The 21,799-nt window shown below is 40.7% G+C and overlaps 1 protein-coding gene across 5 annotated transcripts in view; it reads left to right on the forward strand.

Annotated features, from left to right (window-relative positions):
- The first annotated feature begins 1,792 nt into the window (after positions 1 to 1,792).
- plekhm3 (pleckstrin homology domain containing, family M, member 3) overlaps positions 1,793 to 21,799 on the forward strand; it is a 49,152-nt gene continuing 29,145 nt past the window's right edge. For all 5 annotated transcript variants that reach the window (XR_006825663.1, XR_006825664.1, XR_006825665.1 and 2 more), the window contains exons 1-4: positions 1,793 to 2,576; positions 8,548 to 9,660; positions 18,879 to 19,024; positions 19,946 to 20,139. Coding sequence is in view for 2 of the 5 variants with exons in the window: in XM_046053865.1 (XP_045909821.1) it covers positions 2,054 to 2,576; positions 8,548 to 9,660; positions 18,879 to 19,024; positions 19,946 to 20,139 (1,976 nt within the window). In the remaining 3 variants the exon portion in view is untranslated. The remainder of the gene's footprint in view (positions 2,577 to 8,547; positions 9,661 to 18,878; positions 19,025 to 19,945; positions 20,140 to 21,799) is intronic.

Consider the following 21,799-nt stretch of genomic DNA (forward strand, 5'->3'; position numbering starts at 1 on the left):
AACAAAAATCAATCAAATCAGTACTTGATTTATTGATATTTCAGCAGTTCTTAGTGATGGCCACTGTCTCCAGGTCTGTTTTTTTTTTTTAGAATTTTCTTCAAAAATCATCATTTCAAAGAGAATCGCTTCATGCTTTGTTCTTGAGTTTCAGTCATTACTGATCAAAAAGTGTTATAATCGGTTCTGTACTGGCTAATGTTGGCGGCGTTGGCTCGGCAGCATGCGTGAGTCAACAGGAGTTCAGTGGGATGACGAAGCTCAGTTAGGTCAGAGCTCTATCTGCAGGCAGGTGATGTCATGGTAAATATGTTAGTGTATGATCATAGAGGGTATTAGTGTAAGTGATCAGTATTACAGTGATGCCCTTGCATTTTTGTAACCAACGCAAAATTGAAAGGATGAAAGTCAGAATAGTTTTGAATAGTTTGGGCCCCTTTTTTATCATCCTGACACACACACACAAACAAACTGCATTGCTAATGATATGTCATCTAGAGATTAGTGTAAATTTTTGTTATCATATTTTCACCTTTTTTCTCTCAATTTATCTAATGAAATTGAACTGGAAATACATTTTAGATTGACTGAATTAAATCAGACACTGACTGTGATTTAAATTGTGAAAATGGCAAACAGTTGTGTGGGTCAGCAGTGTAATGTTAAAACTGTTTACCAGCTCTGAATGTCTGTGTGCTATACAGTAGTGGACTGTACGGTCTTACTTGTGTGAGCATAATGCAAATAAGTTAATGAATGCCCAAATAAGAGCATTAAATTGACCTCTGTATCATAAATACTCAATTTCACGACTATTTCACGGCACGACTACAAGTTCAGTGATGTAATGACCTTTAAATAATTCATATGAAGAGAAAAGTAAAACAGGCTGAGCTGTGGAGAAGAAGAAAATCAATGAGGGCGAGAGAGCACAAATGGTAAAGAAAGAGGTTTATGTTTGTGTATATATATATATATATATATACATATATATATATATATATATATATATATATATATATGATGAGAGAGAGAGAGAGGGAGGAGAGAAGAGAAACAAAGCAGACAGGCGGTCAGCCAGATGGATGGGAACCCCACCCAGGCTTGTTTCCTCACTGCCTGCTCAGTGCAGTGATAAGCAGCTGATGAGGAAGTCAAGTATTATTTTATCAGGACATGAGAAGGAGGATGCTCATTTCTGTTTGCTGAGGGGGGATCTGTGAAGCTCTGGCCTCAGTGTGATGAAGATACTGAAGGTGGGTAGGTAGTTTGATGCTTAAAGTTGTTAAACTAGAGGCTTCATTATCCCCTTATCGAACTTTTCTATTGGCAAAACCTTACTTGAAATTTTAAGTAAGGTCCTGGAACGCGATTTGATTTATGTGTAAATGAATCTCAGTGTTCGTACTGTCAGCCTTGTTTCCATTCTTTGTGTTTGTTCCGCATGCTTCCTCTTAATTAGTTCCTCTTTCTCTCTTCCCTTTTTTACAGTGAAGCCACAAAACATCTCCATCCGATGACCTCACAGCCACCCGATGGGCCAAAAGAACACAAATGATAAAGTTGATGGTTAATTTCGACATCATCTACTCCCCTGAACATTTCAGTCTGAGCAGAGAGATTTACAGTGTTTTTTCTTGCCCTACGTGTGTCTTTCTGGCTAAGGAACGTGGTTTGCCACCCAAATTGGCTCAGTCTGTGGAGTCCCAGGCTACTGCCAGTCCTGTTTAGCTCTGGCATAAAGCCTCAGTAGCTCTCCCCTGAGAAGTAGTTTACTCACCCCCCCCCCCCCCCCCCCCCCCCCCCCAGAGCTAGTGGCACACCATTGCAAAGGAAGACCGTAACCCTGGATGAAAGCCCTGTCTTGAGGGGGAGAGTTTGTGAAGCCTGCAGGGTGCTTGTATCTTCCTCAGCCCTTCTTAGCTTGTCAAACTTTGACCAGCCGACAGCTAGTTTGCTTTGTTGGACATGTAGATGCTGCTAACGGGGTTTTTGTGCCCATTTAGGAAGACCATCTAGTTGTGACACTTATAGCTCAGAGGACGGCCCATCCATGGAGGGTCTCGAGCAGCTTGACATGGTGGGCGATATCAGCCCCGCTCTTGAGGCCACTGAGGACTTCATCCACTGCATGGACCGGATTCAAGGCCAAGGGCCGAGCCAAGCTCAAACAGGGACCCTCCAGCCTTCCAGGCAGCCTAAGCAGCTGCAGGAAGTATCCAGCGCCGCACTGGGGAAGCTGAGCTCCAGCGGTGTGTGGAGCCTGCTGGCTGGAGAGCAGCCAGAGGTCGGGCCTCTAGGCCTGGCCTGGGCTGACAACTTCAGCGTGTTGGGGCTGGGAATGGGCTTGAGGCATGGCAAGAGAAGCCGAGCCCGTTCCACCAACGACCTTGCAGCCCACACCAAGGAGTGCACCAACAACACCGCCAATTCCTCGTCCAGCGCAGCCTTTAAGAAGGGACACAACCGGTCCAGGTCAGACGTCAACTACCGGCCGTCTGCATACACAGACAACGGACTGCCCACTGTGGACTGCAACACTCTGAAGAACATGATCCTCAACCACCAGCAGGATGGTGAGTTCACTTCCACACTGTGAGTCTCTGTGATATGATGTAGAAAGCGGTTGTTATTGAATGTGTGAGTCCAAATCGTTCAGGCGATGATAGAGCTGCAAAGATTAGTTGATTGATCAGTTATTTGAAAATTTAAAGGCAACAGTGTGAGAATGTTTGGGTTTTAGACAGTTCATCGGCAAAACAAACATTAGTCAGGGCTATAAACAAAGCAAATTAAAGACATCCACTGGGCTCTGGGAAAGGTTAATGGTAGTTTTTCTACATATTTTGTCAATTAAATGATTAATTGAATAAAAGATCCACAGCCAAATTTATTATGAAAATAATGTAACTCTGTGGCGTTGACATTTTGCACTTTTATTTTTGGGTACATAGAAATATAGCTACCTTTATACCTAATCACATGCAAAGAATATTTATTTAACATCCAATTTTTTATTACTACTTGTATATTTTACTTAATGCTTATACTGTACAAATGTAATAATAATTAGTAAATTATTATAATTACTATAATAATAATAATAATAATAATAATAGGTTACATGTCCTTTAAAGTTAAGTTATATTACCCAAAATAACAATATCTCTGTATCACAATATAAAATGACATACTTTATACTGTGGTACTGAAATCCTAAAATATTTTCTCCCAGTGAGCGTAGATCCACTCAGATATTACACATATTGACTCACAGTAAAACAGGCAATATTGGCAGTAAAACAGACCTCTACTCTGGATTATCCAGAGAAAATAGTAGTTTCTCTAAAAAGACATGCTGCTGTTGAGTTTTTTTTAAATGCAGCTTTTTAATATGGGCACCACAAACAAAACTTTATTAACCTCCATTATATTGAGGTGGTGGCAGAGTCTCAGCAGCATAAATATCAAGACCTTGAGAATAAAACTACTATCTGCAAAGCCATCACTTAAGATAAGTGAAAAAATATATGTTTTTGGTTGAAGGAACCCTTTAATCATTGGATTTGCCTAATTGGGCATTTGTGACAGGAAGAGTCGTTGTTGCTTTGACTAGTTAAAGATGTCATGTCCTCTGTTGACCAACTCAGTAAACCTGATGTGATTCTTAGCCAAGAGGCTGGTCCCTACCTGTCAGAAACATGCACACCTCCTCCTCCTCTCTTCTGATCGACCGCCTGTTCACTGGAAAGCTTTCGGCTTGCTGCAGATCGGGGCGTATGCTGTACTTATGTTGAAGCATCCTTAGAGAAAGCAATAATGATAGAAGATGATGATAACTTGAAATGACACAGCTGTGCTATGACAGTCAGTACTCAGGCAGAGAGCCCAACACACACACACACACACACACACACACACACACACACACACACACACACACACACACACAGCCGCACACACCGTTTGTTTGTGTGTTTTGGCCATCTGAAGGCCTAAGGAGATCCTAAGGGATCCTGAGGGATAATAGCCTGTAATCCTGTCAGCAAATGGACTCAAATGAGGCGAGAGAAGAGGCAACCCAATTACCCGGCCCCTGATACTGGCAGGATTATTTAGTATTAGCATATGTGTGAAAAGGCATCAGGCTATTTAGCTTGGCTGGATGTGCATTGAAAGGAGAGAAGTAGGAAAAGGATGATAATAAGCAGAAGGCAGAGTGATTTAGCTGAACCTCGCTATGTCTCTTCATTCACATTGGAGAAAAAAAAGAAAAAGTAGCTTTTTTGCCTTTCCATTAGTGACAGCTGGGGATGTTTAGATGGTAAATGGAAATGATGACCATTACAATATACACAATACACATGTGTACAGTATATGGAACCAAACAGGCTGTATGTGTAGCTTTTATTAAAGCTCTCTAATGTTTTATAACATTGCCCACTGAACTCTAAAGGCTTCCAGTTGAGTCTTGTAAATAATAGGTACATTTTTGGTTGCACATTTTGTTGCAAGCATTCCTCAATAATTCATAAAAATTCAAGGTCTGGGCAAGAAAACACATTTTCAGATTCTGAACAGGCTCAAACATAATAATAAAAAGAAGATATACATATAATAGAAAACTGCTTTTAATATGAAAATATGCTCCTGTCCTGGCAGATACAGGATGCAGCAAGTTTGACCACCAGAGTTTCTTTGGTCCATGTTTATTAACTGCAAATAGCCAATGAACATGTTCCCTGACTAAAGATCGAAAACTTGCTGAACAACACATACTGACTCACTATGTGTGTCTCATTTCAGACAGTCATCCAAAGAACTTCCACCGGTCTATTTATGTATTTTAGCTTCTGCCTCTCAACTATAATGATCTCGGTAGAATTTTCTCTGATTTGGAAATTTTAGGTTGTCTCATCATCATCATCATAGTTTGCAGTGACTAGAGCCAATCTGCTTCTGTTCACGTTCATTTGTTTATTTCTGTTGACATTTTTGCGTGCATTCATGCTTCCTCTTCCTCTGTATCTCCTTTCCTGTTGTATCTGAACTCACTGTAACACATAATTTACATCTTTCCCCCCCCCTTTCTAAACTTGGGTATTTACCACTGTATTTACTGACTCGCACAGACACACACACTTGTTGACTGATGTGTAAGTTCTTACACCTCTAACGTGCCTGTCCGTAGAAATATGTTTGTCTTTCTAAGTTCTGCTATAGACTGGCTACCTATCCTGTGTGTAACCCTACTCTAACTCTCACCAGTGCATTCTGGGATAGCTTCTGCCCACTGTGCACCACAAACAGGATAAGCACTGTGTTGGTGTACCCGTGTGTGCCTGCAGGTTCCTTTTCCTGCTGTTTCCTTTACAGTCTGTGTCCAGGAAACTGAGGGAGTCAGTTAGATTGTAAAACGGCACATAATATTATGATTGGGTACCTAATCAGTGGGTGAGTTTTCTTGTTTAAGGCTAAAGCAGAGCATCTTGATTGACTTGAGGGCAGCAGTCCTGGATAGTTGATTTGCAGAGCTGAGAGAAAAGTGTCAATTCTGGTTGAAGGCTATATTAGACTACCACTGTAATGTGATGTCAAAACCTACGAGGAGGCGATGAAGGCTAATTGAACAGAGCAGTTTTCCTCTCCACAATGCCTAATTCTCATCTCGACCCTCCCAAGCGTGAAGACTGCCAATCAGCCAGACTTGATTCCAGCTAAACTTATTTGCATATTCATTTGTTCCTTTAGCAAAACGTTTGTTAAAATGCAAAGTCCGAGACCCAGAGTGACACCATGTCTACTGCTGTTTTGATAAGATTGATGAGGCACTTGACTCGCCGACGTCTAGTTAACAGGAGCTGTGAAGGATTTAGCGTTACCTTTTTTCCTCTGTGAGCGATTTAGCACTTTAAAGACATAAAATGCAATATCGGCCAATTAGACTGCCACTGGTGGGGGTTTACAATCAAATCAGTATGCGAGATTGGTTTAGCTGACGGGAATAGGGGATTGTTTTATTTTTAAGTAAACCTGTAAGAAAAGGCTGAAATTTTTTGACATTTTGTTTAGATGTCTAGGTTACATCTAACCATGGTTCTAACAGCATTTCGGTAACTATTTCAATGTGGAGCATCCTGACTACATGTTGAAATATAGTAGATAAAATACTATATAATGATTGTCTAATAATGATTGTATACAACTAAAAACTGTTCCCTTTATAACCAAAATGTATCTTAGTCTTAATTTTAGATGTGTACATGTCTTTTGACCTCCAAATCACCAACTTGACAGCTAATAGAATAGGTCACAGTTGATCAGTCCTCAGTCTTTGCTGCCCCATCTTAAATCCTTCATTCATCTGTTTGTTTCTAGTTTTATACTAGCTTGTTGTTTTTGTTGGCCTGCTTTGTGTAGCAGGTGCTTCTCTCTCTTCCTCTTTCTAGTGGAGCTACATATGGTTGAGGTTGAAACAAAAACAGAATGATAAAATCTTGGCCCAGTATTTGGTTTCATTGGGTGATGTGAAATGCTCGGTGCTTAAACCATGAGGTGTGGACCATGAGTGTCCTTAAACTATCTTCCAATACTGTTAGTATTTACATGCCTTTTCTTAATATTTGTTTTGTCTTCCTGAGTTTTGCTGTCTGAGATCTGTTGGTATAGGCATATAATGGCAGATATGTAAAAAAAAAAAAAAAAAAAGTTGCAGGGCAGTAAACTACAGAAATCCATGTTTTATGGGCTGCATTTTTATGTGTTATTGACATACATTTTTTGTAATTCAAAGGTTCAGTGTGTAATTTAGGAGGATCTACTGACAGAATAATGCAATATAATATACATAACTATGTTTTCAGTGGTGAATAAAGACCTTACATAATGACCGTTGTGTTTTTATTACCTTAGAATGAGCCATTTCTATCTACATACACTGCGGGTCCCCTTACATGGAAGTTGCCACGTTGCGCGCCATGTTTCTACAGTAGCCCAAACGGACAAACTACTCTACAGAGCGCTTTCGTCACTATTTTGAATATGTATGAAATAGAAAAAATAGTAGTAGTAGTCGTCTGATTTATTAGAAGTAAGCAGAGGTGAAATTAGGACAAATAGAGGACCAGACATATTATTTAGCACAAGAGCTGACAGAGCTTGTTGGCCAAAGTAGTTTCTCCTACACGCTTGCAAAGGGAAGGGTGAGCAGTCACTACACCAGTTGGTTGCAATTCATAACCCTCACCACTAGATGCCACTAAAACTTACACACTGAACCCTTTACGTTTGTTATATTATGCATTTTTTGTGATCTAAAGTTACTGTTGATTACTGTAAGTTTTCTCAAATGTAAAATATATTTACATCAGCATATCACAAAATGTGTTTATGAATTGGCCTCAAAAACATAGTATTCATCAGGCTCTAATCGTTAGGCATATTATGTTTTCCCTTTTCCAGTCACGTAACTAATTTGCATATCTGGTATGGCATAGGTGAAGTTTTCCTTTGTTGGGGATTTTACACATAAATAGGAATATTATATATCAGACAAAACCAGGACAGCAAGATGTTACACCAAATTTTGGTGTGGCTGCACTATTCTATGTATCTGGAGCACTTCCTCTTTATTTAAGAACCTTGTTGCAATCCCTGTGATATATTTTGTATTAAACATTTTAGGATAGATTTACTGTTGGCTGGCATTTGTCACAAATGTTTTGTTTCTCATAATATAGGCTAGACCAGTTTTGTGTCCTAGTAGAGGTCACGCCTGTTGTCTACCTGAGTCTCTGAACCCTCATTATTCAAGGAGAAAACGCAACATAATCACAAGAGGAGACAGAGAGAGGAAAGCCATTATTTAGGGTAAAGCAAACCTGAGCAGAAAGGCCAAAATAGAAAGAGGCGTTGCCTCTGGCCTTCAGCTCCGGCTATCTCTTACCAAAACACCAACTTCAATGTCAGAGCTGCAAGCCTGCGAAAAGCTACCTTGTGCAGGAAACTGGCCCATCTAGGTTAAGGTTCCAGAGAAGCAGCAATTTACTGGCTAAGCGATGATTATTTAGAATGTACGGATCAATGGCTTGGACGTGGAGTATGGTGCAGGAGTGGTTTGAGAGCCTTTTCTGGCCAATGTGATCCTAACCAGTTTTGAAGTTACTCTGGGGCCTCTAACCCCGGGTTGGCATAGCTTTTAGGTGCCTGCGGCAGTGAGGAGAGGTGCAAAGCTGGCGGCTACCACTCCTGACAGAACTCACTCGGCCGTTATCTTAGAATATAAGGAAGGGCGTCTCCTATGCTGTCAAATTGTATTTCTTAACTGGCCTTTTTAACCAGCTCCATTAACAATGTGGATAAAAGAAATAACAATGACCCTGCAAGTTGAAAATTGTTTTGATTTTTGATTTGTTATTATATTTCTTTGTCAAGAAAAGGCCAGGAGATACGTTATATTGTTCAGAAGATCTGCCCTGCTCTTCTCTCAAATGTGGTTATCCTTATCCATCTGTGTCTCATTTCTCCCTGTTGTCCCTCTTTGTCCAGTTGATAAAAGCAGCAGTAGCAGCAGCGTGGTGAAGCAGGGTGCGATGGAGCAGCGTGAGGGGCCCCGGGGCCGATGGACACCCTGCCACGTTGAGCTGACACCCTGTGAGCTCCGGCTGTACACTCTGGACAGCAGCGCCAACCGCCAGCTGGGCACCGCCTACTCTCTGTCACACTGCCAGAGCGTCATCTCCCCGGCACCCAGCAGCCAGCCAGGCCAGATCACCCAGCCCGCCGATCAACGCACGCTCCAGGCTTTGTTCTTCAACAGCACGCGTCTTCAGCTGAGGGCAGCCAACCAATGGGAGGCCATGGAGTGGAGGCGGCTGATGTGGGAGAAGGTGCAGGCGGCCAGAAATGTGAGGCAGGAGAACCACCAGCGTAAGACCGGAGTGGAAAAGCAACAGGTCGTCAAGTTTCCTGCACCCATGTCACCTTCCTCGTCGCCCTCTCCATCAGGGCTCGACACCAGGCCTGATGGTGACAGCGACACTCCCACCTCAGCAGAGGCGTCACTCTCTCTCCAGCCTAGTTCTGGCGTCCTGAGCAGACCCACCACCCTGCCTCTGTTCACCCAACGCTGCCAGGACATCCTCATAGCTGGTCTGCTCCACCAGCTGATGGATCAGAACAACTGGCGGGCCTTTACCTTCGTCTTGACCAGATCTGCTCTCCGGGCCTTCCCTACTGAGGGCCGTGGGTCTGTGTCGCAGCCTGTCCTCCAGTACTCCCTGGCTTCCTGCTTGGCCGTTCAGCACGATCAGGAGCCAGAGAACGGAGAGCCGTGGACAGATAGAGGGGACTGCTTCCAGGTCGTTTTCCCCAAAGTGGTAGTCAGACTTAGAGCGGATGATCAGCTCAAAGCCCAGGAGTGGGTGGAGGCCCTGCGGGAGGCGGCCAGAGCGCAGAGGCCTGCCCAAGAAGAAGGGGGGGAGTCAGGAGAAGGCGCTCCAGGCCTCCAGGGAGTGCTGCTGAGATCAAAACCAACCAGGGATAGGAGACAGCGGGAGGCTCAGAGAGCCAAGCGGCAGTCAGTCACCACCAGTTTCCTCAGTATACTCACCTGCTTGGCTGTGGAGAAGGGGCTCACTGCTCAGAGCTTCAGGTGTGCAGGTAAATGACCTACACACACACACACACACACACACACACACACACACACACACACACACACACACACACACACACACACAGACACACACACTGTTGTATAAGAAGATTACATGGCAGTGAGAGTCATTAAATATTAGCCGTGTTTTTCTCTATTTTCCTTTCAACACAAATTTACCCACCGAGGTTAGACATTTCAACATGGCATCCTCAATCTCAAGACTCCTCACCTAACTGCCTCCCGAGACAGTGTGTTAAGGGTATACAGATACATTATCACACACACATTGTTTGAGTCTGAAACTACCTTCAAATCCTGCTGTTCTGAAACATGGTCCTCTTCCATGGTCCCCTCAAGAAAGTGCGACTGCTTACCGCCATTGCCATGAAATAAGATTAGACCCTGTTTTGATTTCACTTGCTAATAGACATTTTCCAGTAAACCCTCCCCCAAAAAAAATTTAAGAAAAAGATCATGTGGGGCATCCCCGTAGCTTAGGGGTTTAGATGCCAACCATGAACCGCAGTGTCCCTGGTTTGAGTAGAGTTACTGACGGTTGGTAAGCATTCTTAACATATTCCCAAAAAATAGAACAAAAGTTGTCAATTCAGGGCAGAATTATTGAGGAAAATATGAGAAAGTAAAAATGGATAATAGCTTTCTGAAGCTGTGTTCCAGATCCACACTATTGTTTATACTATACTATAAAGCTTTCAAGATAAAGCCTACTAATCTTCACACTAGTGCTGAACAATTAATCGATATCTTATTAAAATTACAAAAGGGCCTACAGCAATTTTCAAATTGCAGGAGCTACAATATTTGTTAAAGGCAAAATGTGTATGAAAATATCGTAATGCTGCACAGATGTCCTGGCCTACACATCATGTTCTACATACTGAAGAATACATCTTTGTTTGGTGCAGATCTTTGCGAAATTCACACCATAATCATTTAAATATGTTTTTCAGTGAAAATGAGAATAAGTATGTAAAAATGATTGTTCTCTCCATTTTGTGGCAAATCATATCGCAATTGCAAAATAATTGTAACCCTTCTTAATACCATACTTTTAGCACACAAAATTAATGTAAATTACTATTTTATTCACAACGTGTGCCAAAGAACATTTCAAACCTGGATTTTGTCATCATGCCACTGCCCACAAATAGTTTTAAAATTGCTTCGCAGCCATGTTATATTAAAGTGAAATGTTGAATGTCTCAGTAGAATATTTGTGTTTTCTCTGACAATGTATGACAAACATCCCCCTCAAAGATCCCCTTCAGACATTTTTTGACAGACAAGACATGAAAATATACTTGTGTTTTTCTACCTTGGTAAACATTTTTTAAATGACGTCTGCTCATTGAAAAATCCAGAATCTATGAATTCTGTGAATGTGCAGATTTTTATTTTTTATTAACTGCTGGACACACAATGTCAAAACCTCACAGTCAATGAATGAGAAGGAAAACATGTGTCATGTCCTTATTTGATATGAACCCAATAAAGCATTTCAAGTGGTTTTATTGTTTTTATCCTTAACAGAAATGCGTAGAATGTTGTCTCTTCAAATTCATCTATACCTTTTCCTATCAATCTGCAGTTTTGGGTGTTTTTCAGAATTTAGTCTTTACTCTTTTCCCTATCCTGAACCAATACTGCCTCTCTCCCTCCTAAATTATTACTCCTGTTCGTCTCCATACCAGCCTCTTGGACATAAATGGCAGGCGGTGCTTTTACTCTCCCTGGGTGTGAAACGTGGGCTTCCTCCCTCTCTCTTAGGAGGGCTTTGAATAATCACCGCTCACCTCCCTTTTTATTTGTAACAACTGGCTTATTAATGCAGGGCTGTTTGAAAGGCCAGCTGAAACGGGAACAAGGACAGAGGCCGTCTAGGGGCAACTGATGATAATTGGTAGGCTTAAAGCACCGGAGGAGAGGAAAAATGGATGAATGAATGAATAAATGAGAACGAATGAAAGCGGCCTGGGGATGCTACAGTGGTCAGGCTTGATCGTAGTTGTTTGATTGAAGGGTTTCTGGGTAGAGCTGGATGGGAGGGACAGCTGGATACGTCCATTTTTTATACAGAGCACACCTCTGCTCGCTCAGTCCATTTATTTCCCTCCTTTTCTTCCCATTTTTTTTTTCCTTTCACCAGTTCATTCACACTCACAGCCTTTCCCCTCTTTGTCTCCATTTCTCCCTCTGTCCACCCCCCTCCTTTATTTGACTGTATCCCTTCTTAGTCTCCTGCAGTGTTCCTTTGCAGGTCCTGAAAACAGCCTTTTACACCGTTTCAATTCGAGGCTTTAAAATTGCATTTAAGTCCACGAGTTATTGTTAGAGGTCTTGTGTTTTTATAGGATTCTACTTTTAATTTCATTTGGGAAATTTGTCTTTAAAATTCAAGCTCACCAGCTTTAAGTTGAACTGGACACAGCATAGCCTATCTCCCTCTTTACTGGTTTTCTATTCTCTGCTCTACCCTGGGCCTCACCTCTGCTTGGTAGTGTGCCAACTCCTTTTTATTTAGATGAGGTCCAATTTTTCTGTGCTAAACAAATAGACATCTATACCTGTTCGAGAGAGAGAGAGAGAGAGTCATTGCTGAAATGGTTATTCAGTGAATTGTTTATGTATCAAAGTGTCAAACTTTTCCTGACTCCAGCTTCTAAGTTGTGAAGAGTTGCTGCTTTCCTCTTTCTGATATAATAGTAAATTGAATATCTTTGTGTTTAGGGCTGTTGGTCGGACATCAGCTTGAGCTCTGGGAACTCATTATTCTATTAATATAAAATAATCAATGACAGAAATATACAGTTTGTTGCATTACATTTTTATTTTATGATGATTATTAGTTTTGAATCAATGGGCTCTCTTCATGGGACTTTGTTAGTGAATAAGAATAAACACAATAATGCCAGTCTAATTCTTTAACTTATCATAGTGTTACTACTATATAGTAATATATAGTAACTCAATCTAGACTTGTTACTTTGGCTGTTGTAGTCTAATTAGAGATGAATATTTGCAGAATTGGATTTTTCAAAGTTCAACATTTAGGTGTTGAAGGAAGAAAAAAGGAACACTGACACAAACTGTCGGACTTTTAGACCTGGATATCAACTTTAAACACTCAAAACCCCATAATTCATCAAAACCATTCACCTTCTGTTGTTCACCTAAAAGCATATGTGATTATTCATATATGAAGCAAATAATGTGAACAAAATCTCTTGATGTAAGTGACTGGGAGTTATTTTAGTTTCCACTGGTTTCTCTTTGAACTTGTTTCAAGTCATCCCTTTGCATATGCATGCTACTTCCATCCATACATTTCGAGTGATTGGTTATTTAACATCAAAATGTAAAATGTATTCAACTAATTACACATGGGAATTGCTTAGTTTTTGATTCCTTTTGAAGGAAACGGTTAGTGTTTGTTTGAAGACCTGGACTCCCCATCACCCCTCATCACACACATTGTGCAGAGTGTGTCCTCAGGTTTGGTGACCCCTGTCATTGCACTGGAGCACGTTCTCAGGCCCCCGACACACCATGTGAATCTGATGGACGGGGGTGGGGTGGGTGAGCAGTGCTTTGGGTGAAGTGGGAATCAGTAGATATGAGGGAATAGAGGAAGTCGGAGGTGGGCTCACATCAAAAGATACAGTCTCTCTCTCTGTCTTTCTCTCTCTCTAACTAACGCACACAAACACACACACAATCACACTCACTGTCTTACACTTACCATTTGTGCACATTTTTATTTGAGTGTTTGGGTGGTGTGAATGAGACACATCAAAGCTGAAGCTTTTCTCATTTTTTTCAGTTTTAATTCACACACATGTACATACACACACACTCACACACCAGCGTCCTCTCAGAGGTGTGGTGGTTTAAAACCAGCGGCGGGCAGATAAAAGCGTTAGCCCCTTTTTGCTCTGATGTCATCTCTCTTTCACTTTGTGTATCTCCGTGTCTCTCTGTCACTCTCTCTCCAGCGTACACTCACCGTGGGCGGGTCAAAGTGACCCTCTCTCACTACAGAGAGCCGCGGTACAATCGGTAGACCTTTGAGCTACGTTTGAATTCCCATTCATCTTTCCCTCTGTCCCTCTTTCTCTTCGTCCCAGAAAGACCCATAAAAGATCAGAGACAAGTAGAGAAAGCAGTTGTTACTCTGTGGTGATAGTGGAGGAAGTAGTTAGCAGCAGAAAGTATTAATAGTTACTTACTATTCTTATAAATATGTGTAAATGCAATTATATGTTTATTTATATGAGGTGGAATTCTGCCTTGAGGTTGCAAGGGAGAAAAATAGAAACACTGCTTAATATAATGCACTCCAGTACAACTGGTAAGTGGACTTACTTACACTACATGTCACATTCACTCCATTCACACACACTCTCACACCGATGGCACATCCTTCAGTATCTTGCCCGAGGACACTTCGACGTGAGGGCTGGGGAAAGCTGGGGATCGTCCGATTAGTGGGTGACCGGCTCTACCTCTAAACCACAACACCACCACTAACTATGACCTCAATAATAAACATAAAGTATAATCCAATTAGCACCTCTATGACGGTGCCAAAAAACTTGAACATCAGAGAAGTCGACTTTATGGTAGAACAGTTGTATCGCATTAGACTGTACGGGTGTACCTAATAAAGTGGACACAGAAAGGTGTGTGTATATGTAATTTATTTATAAACTTATATGTATAGGTACTCTCTTACAGTACATACTTTATTTACCAACTCATTTATTTGCTAGTAAAGCACAACATACTATGTTATATCCAGGAGCAAAACCAATGTGTACTGTATAACTGAATGCGTTTATTTTTTATTTATATAACATTGCAATCTGTTCTTCTTGTTTCAGTCTACTTAAAATTCTCTCTGTTCATTGGTGAGAATTCCTGCAGGGTTATCTCTGTTTTGAGGATGTTGTGCTGCTTGTTGAGGTTTTGGTCAGTTTATGTGCTTGGTGTTATTTTATCCTTTCCCTTCTTCCGTAATCCCACGTGCATTATCTGCTGAGGCTTTAGTGCTCGTTTACTGGTTTACTGTTTAGAGCACATTACAGACTTTGGTAGATGCACATTTACCTCAGTGTGTGTGGGTGTGTTCTCTTCTTTTCCTTATGATATAGAATTTGAGGTTAAAGTTTAAGGTTGTTATTTAGGTTGCAAATGTTTTCAGGCTACATACGTATGTGTCTTTGTTCCTCTGGTCCCAACAACAGCAGACCAAAATCGAGGCCACAGTTGGCCAGAAAGTTGGCCTGGTGGTCAGCTCTTTCCTCGAAGTGACACAATGTTTCTCTGACTGTTGACCATCCCCTCTGCCTGCTGGCTCACAACCAGAGGACTGTGGTTTTTTTGAAAGAGCATCCACCCCAACAACAGCATGAGCTCACTGCTGTAATTAGCCTAAATATGAGTTACACACATGTATTCGAGCATGGGTCTTTAAAAAAGATAAGGCTTAATTGTCTTCTTTTTCCCCCATCTTATGCACAAGTACTAACATCAACCAAAGGATAAACCAATATCTGTTGTTTAAACTTTGGAAAGTAGGGATCATTTATAGATTACAGCTCTTCAATAAAGTGACAGTGGCAGAAGATATTACAATCAGAAAGTGATTGGAAGAGACAGACCACATCTGGAGGTGGTCTGACTTACACTGTGTTCAGATGTTTGACAGTTATAAATGGAGTTTGTACAGTTTAGCCACGTTTTTTCTCACAAAAAAAATATCAAGAAAATTAGAGAAAGCTCCAGACATCCCTGTCTTCTGCAAAGAAAAAGAAAGTAGAGCCCATACAGCAGCAAAGCTTCGCAAGATTCTCCAGGGACCAATGTGATGTGCAAGACAAGGGTTGCTCAGTTAACAGGAGTGCTGCAAAGCTTCTCCATCGTAAGTAACATTAGCCTCGTTAGCAAGTCTCCATCTGTCACTCACAACCCCCGCCATACGTACTGTAGCAGCCCTTCAAGTGTATTCTGCACACAGTAGCTTCCCTTGGCCTGGGACGCACCTTGTTTATTGACAAGTCTGTCAGCCCCGCCGACCTATTTTGCAAAATGAGCCTGGATGACAATTTAGGGAAAAATGTGGATAAAGATTATTAATACCATGTGTAAGTGCAAAGGCCGGTGATCCAGTTTTAACACAAGCTGGTCATTTTACAATTGAAAAATAAACTTGCCACTTCCCTCACTAGTGGATAACCGACGTGATAAAAATGTGACTGTTTTAAAATGACCTGAAACTTATCTTTGGCATTTCTGTACTACAATGTTACCCGTTGATCGACATTAAAAACAATTACTGATATCTGCTGAGCTCATCATAAATATATACCGATACAGCCGATTCTTTGTTCAGCACTGTACATTATCAGTATCAATACAATGGATCGGCAAAACGACAAAAAAATGACCCAAGTTGTAATAAACCAGTTACTGTTTTTGACATCACTTGCCAAAGGATTTATCAATAATCTAAAAGTAAATCAACAGGTTATTTGACTGTTACAATGATTGTTGGTTACACTGCAGGGTAAGTCCATAATGTTGTCTATGTGTGTCTGACTGGTGCCCCACCATCTTTTTTTTTTTGATCAGATAAAACAGGAATTCATCTCTCAGCGCTGTTTAGACCAAAGTCTTGTCTTTTTCAGATGTCAGATTCTTGTCTATTATAGAAAAGTAGCTGGCGTAATTTCTCTTTATTGTCTGTCTTCATCTGTCCTTGTTTGATCTCACTCTTCTCTCTCATGCACTTCCTTCTTTCCTCTCATCTCTCAATAGCCATTTACTCCATCTGTCTTTTTTTTTTTTGTATTTCCCCTTATTCAGTCTGTGCTGGTTCTGGTGTTAAAGCACCACTGACAAACAGGCCGACACACGTCTCTCTTCCTCTGTCATTCTTCTTTTCTTTCAGTTTCTGCAGCGTTCCATGCCTATGTTTTCCAAGCTCTAGATAACAATCTTCTGTTTCTTTTCTTCTCTACCTCTCTTCATTTGCTGTTTTCCTTCAGGCCTCATGTCCTCCTGGATTGTGTGGATAAGGGACACCTGTTGCATTACTGTGGTGCTCAGCTGTTTGTGACTGTGTGTGTATGTGAGATCATAGATCAGTTTCAGGTGTTTTGGTGAGGAATGAACTTTAAAGAGTCAAGAAGACAAAGCAGGCAGGAGGGCAGCTATCAGGCTGAATAGAGCTGAGGATCTGATGGTCTTTAGGTCTACAAAACAAGTGCCTATTGAAGTCTGCTGTTGTGACTACTGGAAGAACCAAGACTGTTATCTTCAGATGGGATTACTTCAAATGAGTTGGGCAGGTAGATTTTGCCAAACAAACAGTGATAGTAATATTAGAAGTTGCACCAAACAAAAAGATGGAAACAGAATTCTAAAATACTGCGTGCAATTTTGGACATACATGTGGTTTCATGACTTTGAGGACTGGAGTGGGCTCAACAAAATTAGGTAGGATATCCCCCCAAAAATAACTAAAGTAATGTAATTGCCACACACCATGTTGAGATTGCTCATCATGATACCGGTCATTGTCATCAAACATAACATATTTAAGCACTTACTCCTCAAGAACACGACATTTAGTTTTGTGGACAGAGACCTGAGATATACAGATGGATCATTTAACCAGAACTTTAACTACAAAAACACAGCTTGCAGATGCTTTAAATATAGTTTTGCTCACCAAATGTCTTTTAGTTACTGAAATTGGTGAGTAAGTAACAAATAGCTGGTTATAGCTGTTTCTAAAGGCGGCCCAACGGTCAACAACAGAAAAGCCAACAGTTATAATAGTTGTTTAAATGGTGAAAATACACTTTCAGACCATCTGTCCTGGAACACGTTTAGAGTTTTGCACTTTTTGTACACATAAAGAGGGTTTCTGTCAGTTTTGGTGATACATTAGTTTCTTTTACTTACTTAGCTGTATTTCTGGTCCCCTCTAGCATATTTTAGTATATTATAATAACACATTGCACCCAATAAATGGGAATCTAACTTAAATGAACATGTGGTAGTGGAAGTGTTAGCCTTTCATAACCTAAAGCCAGAGAACCTGCACTTAACTCTAGATGCACCTGTGAAGTTGTTTGACTTTGTTAAAATTGATCAAGGAGACTTGATAACCCTTGAGTTCACACTCTACTAAATTGAACTTGGCTCACAGAAGACACCAGAAGGAAAAGTCTGGAATTAGACCTCATATTGCATGAACAAGGCGGAACATTTAATGTGCGTGGAAGTCTGAGGCTTGTGCCTAAGACTGCCAGACAGTTTATGTAGTGTTCAGCAAACTCGAACAATCAAATGGTTAGAGTAACCTGTATGTAGGAAGTTCTGCCCGAGTTGAGAAACTTTCCAAAAGGTTTTCTGCTTGTCATTACTTACTTTTTTGTCATACTTTTTTAATGTGAGGAAATGGTAAAAGTTGAAAGGGATGAGCATCTGTAATCTTTTTAAAGAAGAGTATTAAGAGCACACTGTTTAAAGCAAATTCCGTGATTTATTCTAGAAAAGCCCCCACATTGAAAGCTCCCAACATAGCACAGACTGAATGATGTTTTCAACACACTGCTGTTCAGCATCACTGTCATTTGTGGTGATTTTTTGTTTAGTTGTCTTGTTCATACGGGTCATGATACAACATATTACCTTATTGGGGTCGGAGTTCCTTTTAAACCTAGACTATTTTGTTTATTATCTACAGGTATGCACGGCTGGATTAGTGTGGTATTTAGTGGGAGGCAATAAACTGACACACATTAACACCAAGTTATAGGCTCTATAACCTTTGTTCTCCTGATCTTGGCACTTCCTCACCTCTCCAGCAGACTTTTAACACCAAAGCTGACTTGTGCAACACCTTAGGGCTAATTAGATCTCATAAATGCACACATAGAGCAACACATATGGATATTTTTATTAAAGCCATCATTTTATGACATGCGGGGATGTGATACATTCTTGTTCCACATTAAGATAGAAGATTGTTGTGTTGGTTGGAGCCCCACTTTTGACACTTTCTTAAAAGAGGTTATTTCCTCATAAATACGGAGACATTCAGACACCCTAGAGTATCACATTGTATTATAAATGAGTTTATTAATAAGATGTTAAGACACAAGTACTTACCCAAAGACTTTCTCCACAGGTTGTCAACGTCCAATCGGTCTTTCCAGAGGCAAGGCAAAGGTCTGCTACTACAGCGGCTGGTACTACTGCCAGAGCTGCCATCAGGACAACTCCTTCCTCATCCCGGCACGCTTGCTGCACAACTGGGACACCAGCAAGCACAAGGTGGGAAAACACACACACACAATGATATGCAAATACCCACCAACTCAACGATCTCACTGCACCAGCATTGAAAGTGTGCAGGGTCTTGTAATGTGTATAAATATTAGGATATGGATAAACATTAGGGAACTATTGTTCTATTTTCCAGTAAGCGTAAGAGTTTTCCTGGACGTTAATTTGTCCTCTTTTACAAGGAATTCTGGTCAATCTGGACCACACTTATTTTCTTCGAATAAATGCGTTTTACGATAAAAGTCTAATGGTTTCACTCACACAAATCATCAAAGGAATATTCTAAGGCAGCATTCACTTTTTTAAACCTGGCTCAACTTTTCCCACTACGCAACGCAACGTCATCTGGCAAGGCGCTGCAGTGGCCATTCAAATGCATACAAGCACACATTTCTGGTAATTTATGTAACGCGAATGTCGTATTTCAACGTAGTATTAGGAGGATCTTCTTGAATTGTATTTCATTTTTCAGTGGTACCTGAAACAACATGCAACAACGCAACCGCCTTGCACTGAAATCAAGTTTAATTTTTCTTGACTTTTGTGCTGATTGGTGCAGATGAGAGGAAATTCAGTTCCACATTTTGGGAAATTTCTTGTCAAGAGTTTAATTGAGAAAATTGACACCACTTTCATGTCTGTCAGCTAAATATGAAACCAGGAGATGTTAGTTTAGCTTAGCAAAAGGACTGGAAACCATTGGAAACAGCTAGCTTGGCTCTGTCCAAATGTAAAAGAAATCAGCCTACCAGCACCTCTAAATCTCAATACGTTGTATCTTTATTTGTAAAAGAATTGTCAGGTTTTAGCCCTGCATCATCCCTTCATGGAACGTACAACTTGGTGGGTATTATCCCGCCTCTCTGTTGTTGCAGTGATCCTGATGTAAACTCTGATGTGTTCCTCAAGGTGTCCAAACAGGCCAAGGAGTTCCTTGAGTTTGTGTATGAGGAGCCTCTGCTGGACGTCCAGCAGCTCAACCCTTGTCTGTATGAGCACTGTGAGCCTCTCAGCATTGTGCTGCGTCTCCGTCAGCAGCTCCAGTCACTGCGGGCCTACCTGTTCAGCTGCCGAGCAACTGTTGCTGAAGACCTCAGACGAAGGTATGTTGGTGGCGATGTCTGTCATGTTGGGGTATTTTTTGTTGCACTTTCCAAAAGAAATTTGCAAAGTGATTCTTAATTTAGAGCACTGTTTCCCAACCTTCTTTGGCTTGTGACCTTTTAAAATGAAGCAACATCTACTCATCATCATACATTACAGATGTCTAAGGATTGTGAATAGTTGTTTTCCCTTGTTTTACAGTTTTTGATTCATGTTAAGCGGTCCAAAAGCATCAATTTCCCAGTAATTCACAATATAAAGTTTGAAAAAAACAAAAACATTTTTACAGCAACCCCTTGAATGATTCTGACCACCAGGTATGGTTAAAGGTTATGTAAGGTTAAACACCCATAGTGATACATACACTTTATGTGCTGTATATATCCAGTATAACAAATAGGAAGCACATGTTTGGGCAATATTAAGGCATTTTACACATACATTGTGAAATTTATTCACCTGTACACAGCCTTAAATGTCATCAGTAAAATCTAATAAATACTGAGTGTGGCATGGTTGCATCTTTACTACTTAAAAGCTATTCTGCAGCTGAACACTGGAGATTTTATTATAATTAGACAAAATTACTGGATTAATAATCCTCTTTTGTGTCATTGAAGGACATTTGCGGTATCAATTGCAGTTATGTAGTGCTCTCTTATGACCAGTCGGCAAGAGTTTGGTCCTGTACAACTGCAAGTTTAAAGGGTCAGTTCTCTCAAATCATACAAACAGAAGCATAACAAAACTATTTGCATGGTTAGGTAAAAGCAGGAGTAAACAAAATTTTGGTTGAAATGACGTTAACAGGCAAAATAATAGGTGTTTGTGGCTCCTCCGATGGTAAACAGAGGTATGGAGCACATCTAATTTATTTTTAACATTAGCAGAGTTACACTGACAGGTGCACTAAAACATGTGTTATATTCCACTATTGGTGACCAGACACAGACTTTTAACATCTCCTCTCATATGTGTGTGTTTACATGAGTATGTCTGAGTGCATGCATGTATATTGCCTTAACTTTTATCTGCATGCATTCTTGTGTGTGTGTGTATATATGTTGCATACACATAAAGGATGTGTGGCTGTATATATGTTCATGTGTGTGAAGGTTGGGGGGATAGAGGGTGACTGTTTATCTGAGTGGGGTCCCACACTGAAAGCCTTGTCTGTGAGCTGATGGATGCTCCTTGTCCAGGTCACTAATACACTCTAATCCAACTGCCATGTCTAAGGGCGAATCATCCACCTCAGCAGCACAAATCTTTAATTTCAGTAAATGCGAGTCACTGGAAAACCAAAATGTTATATTTGACTTTTAATTGTGAGCTAAATAAGAAAACATTTGCTATCAGGCCTATATTTTATTCTTCTTTAAATTGCATCATACATTTTTTAGCATTTGTAATTTGTGTGTATTAATATACTTCAAAGTTATGACAAGTGAAGATGTTATGATTTTACTAATTTGACAGAAGCAGAATGTACATTAATAACAAGACAAAGTGTCAAAGGCCACAGATGTCAGACCTTGGCCATGTAGCATTAGCCTGGTAACAGCAAAAAATACAAATTGTTTGTGATGCAGTAAGCAGAACAAGGCAAGTGTGTGTGTGTGTGTGTGTGTGTGTGTGTGTGTGTGTGTGTGTGTGTGT

Source organism: Micropterus dolomieu, linkage group LG07 (assembly GCF_021292245.1).
Source record: "Micropterus dolomieu isolate WLL.071019.BEF.003 ecotype Adirondacks linkage group LG07, ASM2129224v1, whole genome shotgun sequence".
In the NCBI taxonomy this organism is placed as follows: Eukaryota; Metazoa; Chordata; class Actinopteri; order Centrarchiformes; family Centrarchidae; genus Micropterus; species Micropterus dolomieu.